Source organism: Cornus florida, unplaced genomic scaffold (assembly GCF_030987335.1).
Source record: "Cornus florida cultivar Cherokee Brave unplaced genomic scaffold, ASM3098733v1 CherokeeBrave_3.0.0_Hap2_Chr04, whole genome shotgun sequence".
Classification (NCBI taxonomy): Eukaryota; Viridiplantae; Streptophyta; class Magnoliopsida; order Cornales; family Cornaceae; genus Cornus; species Cornus florida.
Window position 1 is genome coordinate 7,066,345 of NW_026775574.1, and position 7,807 is coordinate 7,074,151.

Genomic DNA, 7,807 nt, shown 5'->3' on the forward strand with positions numbered 1-7,807 from the left:
CTATATTTTCGAAAGGGAAAATTTTCTGGTGAGCAGAGGTCATTTCTGGGTAAAAGCTATGAGTTTTCAAGCATGACAACGCAGAAAACAGTTATTTTAAGTAATCAACACGAGACGTCTTCTCAGCCATTTTCCGGAATCAAAACGTTAAGCGACTAGATAGTTTATGAACTTCATGTTCAGGAACTTCAGGATAAACCTAAGGGCTGGCCTAGTGCACGAGCAATATTGCTCAGGCAAAAACAATCAGGGCAAGAGCAACTGGGACGTAGACTCGTAGTTCACTGACTCGCCTAGTTTGGCTGGAATTGAGCTCCCAGTCCACTGTCATGTTTTTAGCGGTTGACCTAATAATTAAACGCAAAATAGTCTCAATATTGATCCTTTTCTAACCATCAATGGGAAAAGAATAATGGACCTGCTCTACAGACCACAAGTAAGGCCTTGCGCTGTTCCAAATGCAACAAAAAGTAACATCTAGTCTCAAAATAGTCTCTCAATATTAATCCTTTTCTAACCATCAATGGGAAAAGAATAACGGACCTGCTCTACAGTCGACAAGGCCGGCCTTGCGCTATTCCAAATCCAACAAAAAGTAACATCTAGTCTATAATGTCAACTTCTGCAAGGGAAGAAAAGGAAAATGTGTGAGCGGTTGAACAGATCCTTTCTACCTTGCCCAGATTTTGGTGTTGAAATAACCACTGAAAAAACTACATATGTCAACACAGAGAATTAGAGTTTTTTATCCAAGCAGTCACAATTAAAGTAGAGGAAAGACACTGACACTAAAGCACAGAAAAGGTTTAAGACTTGAACAAGTTCATCGATTATGCTTGAATCCAATAAAATCAGTCAACAAAGACAAATGAAAAAGGAAAAGAGAGACAAAATTAAGTGACATAAGTTGTCCACTTTCTAACAAAACAATCCTCATCAATTTTGTATAGAAAACGTTCAGTAAGTATTTATTACCCTCTATCAGAAATGGTTCAATGGCATCACCTGAGATCCTCGGCAAAACAAAAAAGAAGTGAAGTAAAATGATACATAACAATTCCAAAAAAACAATTAATGCAACTGCTGCAAACCAGGTTCCTTGGCATGCACTTTGTTCGACAAGGACTATTTAGCCTCTCTATCAACAAAACCTCGATTATCATCTACATTGTCAGGCTCTCCGGGTTTTCAATGATCTTTGAGAAGGTCTGAAGGAAGGCAGCCAAGTCAGCACCATAGATGATTCGATGATCAGCTGTAACATTCACCTGGAATAAAAGATTCATGCACCGAAGTCAGGAGTCTTGTAGAAATTCTCAAAATACTATGGAAGTTATGATGTATCTCCTCTCCAGCTAAGAGGTTGTCTTCTGGTCCAAGGAAAAGTTGGAAAACAAAATGCAGAGAGTAATATAAAGAATCAGTTTAACTTCAGATCAAGGTGGAAATGGTGTTTAACATCTGTATATGAAAAATGATGGAAACAATTTATATCTATTCCGGTTGCTCAGTGGATATTCGCCTGTGAAAAGTGGTGGAAGCAAAAGAAAAAACACTCAGCCAGTAACTATTTTTTCCTCTTCTTTACAAAGTTAGGCTCATGAGCTATGCTTTTTTCAATATGCATCCAAAAACCACTCAGCCATTAACTAATTTTTCCTCTTCTTTACAAAGTTAGGCTCATGAACTATGCCTTTTTCAATATGCATCCGCATTTCATAAAGGATATAATCTCTCTTTTCATTTTTTCCTGATGATACTCGAATGCAGTGCAAATGTCTCCCACTTAGATGAGGCTGACGAGCTCCTATCTCATAATTCTAGTTTGCATGATTCCTTTGCCTATTACAAGAAAACATAAGGCTTTCTGGAAGTTTGAAACAAAAGTTCTACTTCTTAAGTATACTCGCAAGTACTGGTAGAGAAAAGAAGGTTCTGAATAGAGTTTCAGTGTCAATAAAGGACCAAAAGGGTAACTTACAAATATATATATATATAAATAAAGATCCAAAGAGAGGATATCTAAAGAGAGAGTCAAAGACTCCTTGAAATTGAGTGATATAAGTCAGTCTCAGTTTGTGAACTTGTGGAGGACACTTGTCCCTGGACCTTAACTCAAGGTGGTAAAAGGAGCGATGTGGTTGTTGTAGGTCATTGGTTGAAATGTAACCTAGATCGTGGGGGACATCTATTGGCACAACCCGTAAAGTGAGATAAATGTGGCACTATCAGTTTTGCTGCTTATTTTCCACAACCGGGACCAACATCATGGACTCAGCATTTCAATTTCAAAGATAAATAAACTAGGGAAAAAAAGATAAATACTTGTATCAGGACATGGTTAGTTCCTGTCAATTTCCATCAAGAAGCGTAACCCAAAGTTTTCCGAGGAGAAAAGACCTTGTAGAAGAGTATGCCTTTCAAAAAAGTAATTTCCGTCAACCCAGGGTGCTTATGGCTTCAAATGAACTGAGCCTGAACAGCTTGGGCTGAACTTGTTGAAAATCTTCTTAAACTCTTTTGAAAAGTAAGCTAGCAGAGCTTGAGCTCCAATACAGGCTCATTTGTTTTAACATCCTCGGCTTGGTAGGCTCATGAAGAATATGCACTTTAAGGGTCTTGACAAAGTTACAGAAGGAAGATTTAGGCAAGCATCTCAGGATGCTGTTCTTTAATTCATTCCAAGCAGAAAATGACTAAAAATTAACTTTTTACCAAAGACGGGTACAATGTAATTATAATTTTTAGTGTTACTTAAGCCATTTGAGATGATTATATATTTTTTTATCCAAGTTTGCACACACCCTCTTGAGCTTGTACTAAGCTCAAGCAACTCAAGCTGAGTACAAGATCAGCTAAAATGAACAAAGACTAAACCCGAACACTCCAAAATTCGGCTCATTCACAGCTCTAAGAGCGCTGCTCAACAAGAGAGAACATTTCAGCTGCAGCTCCAACAAGAGAGAACTTTTCAGCTGCCACTCACACCTAGACTTAATTCATCACAAATTCCACCAGCCAAGTACTTAGACATACTTAAAAACAGAGATCTCTTTTCAGTTAAAATGGTACTTATGATTTTTTTTTTTTTTTTTTTTTTTTCATAAGTGATATAGTGCTGTGATGATTGACGATAATGATAGGGCACCACGTAAGCTGTGCATGTAAAAAATTATCCTAGTTCCCAGATCTGATCAAGGAATTGTGAATGAGTGGTCATTTAACATTCTTGTGGACTCATAATAAAGAAAGCATTTAGTATCATGTCAATAGTGTCTCCGTAGAAAGGATAATCTTTTCAGGGAAAAAGGATAAGGATACGAAATTTTATACAGTGAATTTTTTTAAAGAAAACAAATGTACTAAGTTCTTCCATCAAATGTTGAAATAGAAGCACCCCCAAGAACAAACTGCAAAAGATAACCAAAGGAACCTCACATATGATTCATCAAACATTGACAGAGACCAAAAGAGAAAAATCAAAAAGGGAAAAAATATATATTTGTTGCATTAGAAAATTACAAACGAAGTCCCTTTAAGATTCAGTTAAGTACCTGAATCTTCAGGTATAGTTGCATTGTCTTTCAAGTCCTTTAAGATATGTTTTATTGTCAACTTTCCAAACATTGTTTGGAGCATTCATGTGACCATGCTTCTACCACTTCATGCCTCCGTTTACTACATATTTCTGTATTCCTCTTTAGAAAAGTTTTATCATCACAAAGAAGGTAGAAGCTAAAAAAAAACTATGTTGGCTGAAGGAATTTCTCCAGTGGGGCTCTAAGATATGCCCGTTAAGAAATGCTACAATTCAAAAAATGTCTTGCCCCTAATCCCTAAATCCAACAGTCCATTTGACATAAATAGGCCTGCTGAAACTCTCCACAGTTACATTTCTCAGTATCGTATTATGATACATATTCCAGCTGGCCCAAGGCTACCAAAGTAGCAATGCAAGACACATCCAGCTTCCTTTAGGCTTTTTTAATCTATTTTTTTCTTCTTTTGTAAGATTTTCTCCATAGTAATATGTAACGACCCGCTCCACCACATGGTATGATATTGTCCGCTTTGGGTCTGAGCCCGCACTGTTTTGCTCTCGAGTTTCACCCCAAAAGGCCTCATACCAATTAGAGATGATGCACTTACATATAAGCACTTCACCTTTCCTCTACCCAGGCGATGTGGGACTTGTGCACCTGTAGCTCGCCAGTATGATAGCTTGTCAGTGTCTCTCGCACCCACCCACGGCACACCCGCCCACAAGGTCATCACAATCCACCCCCCTTGGAGGCCCGACGTCCCCGTCGGCACACTTCCGGCTGGGTCAGGTTCTGATACTATTTGTAACGACCTACTCCACCACATGGTATGATATTGTCCGCTTTTGGCTCACCCAGACCAGATACTTCCCAGGGGGTCACCCATTCTGGTACTACTCCAAGTTAAGCACGCTTAACTACACAGTTCTGATGGGTTCACGGCCATCACGGCTTTAAAACGCGTTATGTCATAGAAGAGTGTTGAATCTACATATAGCACTTGCCCCATCCACACCCAGACGATGTGCGGGTGCGAGAGACACTGTCAGGCTACCACACTGGCGAGCTACGGGTGCACAGTCCCACATCGCCTGGGTAGAGGAAAGGTGAAGTGCTTATATGTAAGTGTGTCATCTCCAATTGGTATGAAGCCTTTTGGGGTAAAGCCCAAGAGCAAAACCGTGAGGGCTCAAGCCCAAAGCGAACAATATCATACCATGTGATGGAGCGGGTCGTTACAAATGGTATCAGAGCCTGACCCAGCCGGAAGTATGCCGACGGGGACGTCGGGCCTCCAAGGGGGGTGGATTGTGATGACCTTGTGGGCGGGTGTGCCGTGGGCGGGTGCGAGAGACACTGTTAGGCGAGCTACGGGTGCACAGTCCCACATCGCCTGGGTAGAGGAAAGGTGAAGTGCTTATATGTAAGTGTGTCATTTCCAATTGGTATGAGGCCTTTTGGGGTAAAGCTTAATAGCAAAACCGTGCGGGCTCAGACCCAAAGCGGACAATATCGTACCATGTGGCCCAAAGCGGACAAGTGCTCCCCCGCCCCAAAAAAAGTAAAAATCAAAGTTAGTTTGGATGGATGCAGAAGTTGCACACACAAGGGAAGACGGAGTAGACAATTTTTATCTGAAAGTAATGTTAGTAGTACAAGTATCTGAAAGTGATGTGTAAATTTGAAACTATCAACTATATCACTTTCCAGATTTCTGCTTTCCTATCGCATACCTTCAGTTAATTGGAAACTATGGCCTATGCTGAGGCAATCTACACGATCTAACTATAAACAATTTAAGTGTAAAGTTCCTTTTGAAATCAATATTCACGTAGATAACCATATAGATGAATACATTTCTGTGCAAAGCCTATGCATGATATGTTGGAATACCCATTATATATATTTCAATAAATTTTTATTTTGACAAACTTGTAGGGAAAAATGAAATACCATAATAAAAAAATAAAAATAAAAAGAACTAGAAACTTAACTCACCAGCATTTTACTTTTTACGCTGAAGAATCCATCTGCATCAGCAACAGCAGTAGGTTTTGATGCTCCAACAGCCATAATAGCACCCTGAACACCATCCAAGTTTATGAGTAAAAAGTTTTAATCTTTTGCAAGGAGTAGAGAACCCCATATTTTAATGAAGGTGAAAGGCCTCACATTCGTTACTAACCTGGCCTGGAGGAAGGATAGCATCGAATCTGTCCACTCCAAACATGCCCAAATTGGACAGTGTGAAAGTCCCTGTGAGCATAATAGAACAACTCAATAACATTGTCCCTTAATAGAAGTTTTCGATCCACAATCCACATCCAAGTCTCCCTGAAAACAAAAAAAAAAAAAATGAATGACTAGTACCTGAATTGTACTCATGGGGCTGTAGCTGCTTTGCCCGGGCTTTCTCTACCAGCTCCTTCCACTTTTGAGATAACAGATAAAGATCCAACTACACCAATAGAGACATGTTATTAATTAATGCAAAATTCACTATCTAAGAGCTGAAAAGTGGAAAATCAAAAAAAGAAAACATTCAACCAATAACAGAACAATATAAAATATGCATTTATCTTACAAATATACTCATTCAGAGAAGATTTTACAAAATCACAAACCTTATCAGCTTCCTGAAGAACGGGGGTTATCAACCCACCATTGATTGCCACAGCAACAGCAATGTTTATGCTACTATTATATGTAAAACTCTTCCCATCTTTACAGCTAGCATTCACAACAGGGTGCTGGGCAAGTGCCATTGCTGCAGCTTTTGCTAACAAAGCAGTCATAGTGACACCCTTTGGCTTAACCTGAAAAATGCCACAGAGATCCATCTCCATAACTACAATTCAAAAACAATCAAATGCAATAAAAATATCAAGCAGCATACGCAATGCCAATGTACCTTGTCATAGAGAGCATCAAGAGCATTGGTCGCCACAGGATAGCCCACTCGGAAAGTCGGCACGGAAAGACTCTCCATCATGTTTTTGGACACAGCCGATTGCATTGTTGTAAAAGGAACGACAGTAGACCCTGGAAGTTCAGGAAAACTAGGAGATGTGGCTTTGGGAGGGGCGCTGGTGGCCGGAGAAGAAGGAGTCGGAGCAGCTACCGGTGAAGCCACATTGGCAGTGGCACTCTTCGACGGCGCAATCCCAGCAGCAGCTTCGATATCTGACGGAGTGATCCTCCCGAACGGCCCAGTCCCAACTACTGAATTGATGTCAATCTTGTGTTGCTTTGCGAGCTTCTTCGCAAACGGCGTCAGAACAATCTTCCTCGGTCCATCTGTCGCCGCCGGAGCCGCCGCCTTTGCTGGCGGAGGTGGAGCAGCAGCAGGCGGAGGAGGGGACGCAGTGGAAGGAGCTGATGTTGGTGATGAAGAATTTGAGGCTTTGGCTTTGGCTTCGGCTATTTCGTCTTCGGTTTCGGCTAGTAAGCCAATTGGAGCACCCACCGGAGCAGTCTCGCCTTCTCCGACAACGATAGCGGCAAGAATTCCATCATAGAAGGTCTCGACGTCCATGTCGGCCTTGTCGGACTCGACAACGACGACGGATTCGCCTTTGGAGAGGACCTCGCCCTCCGATTTGATCCAAGAGACGATCTTTCCCTCGGTCATGGTAGAGCTGAGGGCCGGCATGAAGATCTCTCTGATCTTGGCTTGGACAGTAGAATTCTTCCGGCGGGGCTTGGAGGGAAATGCGGCGGAGGGGCGCCATTGAATGCCGGATGAGAGAGATGAGGAGAATGAGACTGTAGGAACCCTAGATTGAAGGAGAGAAGCCATTTGAGAGAGAGAGTGAGAGGTAGGAGGGAGATAAATTAGGGTCTGAGAAATGGGGTTTGATGAGTTTGTTCAGCTGTATATAGTTAAAAGTAGAGAGAGAAAGAGAGTGAGCATCAGAGAGAGTGGGCGGAGAAGACAAGGTTGAGTTAGTTGGAGGCTTTGTGGAGTCCGCAGTGTTAACATCGCCCAGACATCGGCTAGTGTCATGGAGTTCGTTGAAAAAAATTGAAGTGAAAACCAAAATTCCGTCGTTTTAATTTCTCTTTTGCTGCAAAAATTAGGGGTGTTTCTTTTTCTTTTTCTTTTTCTTTTTCTAAAAATTAGGGGTACTCACTGTCTTTGGTTCATGGTTAAATTAGAATGGAATCAATTTTAATCATTTTTAAAAATAAATTAAATTAAATTCATTGAAGTTTGGAAACAGATTTACTGTATTTTGATTATTGTGGAAAACAAACTCACATGG

At 40.9% G+C, this 7,807-nt stretch overlaps 1 protein-coding gene across 1 annotated transcript; it reads right to left on the reverse strand.

Annotated features, from left to right (window-relative positions):
- Positions 1–805: 805 nt before the first annotated feature.
- On the reverse strand, positions 806–7,579 carry LOC132302635 (dihydrolipoyllysine-residue acetyltransferase component 4 of pyruvate dehydrogenase complex, chloroplastic). Its single transcript, XM_059799546.1, has 6 exons — positions 6,454–7,579; positions 6,167–6,358; positions 5,913–6,000; positions 5,728–5,798; positions 5,541–5,624; positions 806–1,268 (listed from the first exon to the last, which is right to left on the reverse strand). Exons 1-6 carry the CDS (start codon positions 7,339–7,341, stop codon positions 1,164–1,166), a joined length of 1,428 nt encoding a protein of 475 aa, XP_059655529.1. The 5' UTR covers positions 7,342–7,579; the 3' UTR covers positions 806–1,163.
- Positions 7,580–7,807: the final 228 nt, after the last annotated feature.

Excerpts from the sequence above, each read along its gene's own strand:
- LOC132302635 (XM_059799546.1), bottom strand. The coding sequence starts at position 7,341 with ATGGCTTCTCTCCTTCAATCTAGGGTTCCTACAGTCTCATTCTCCTCA. Across the intron at positions 6,359-6,453 it reads TTGATGCTCTCTATGACAAG|GTTAAGCCAAAGGGTGTCAC; the intron begins GTACATTGGCAT and ends GGCATTTTTCAG. Across the intron at positions 5,799-5,912 it reads GCCCCATGAGTACAATTCAG|GGACTTTCACACTGTCCAAT; the intron begins GTACTAGTCATT and ends TTATGCTCACAG.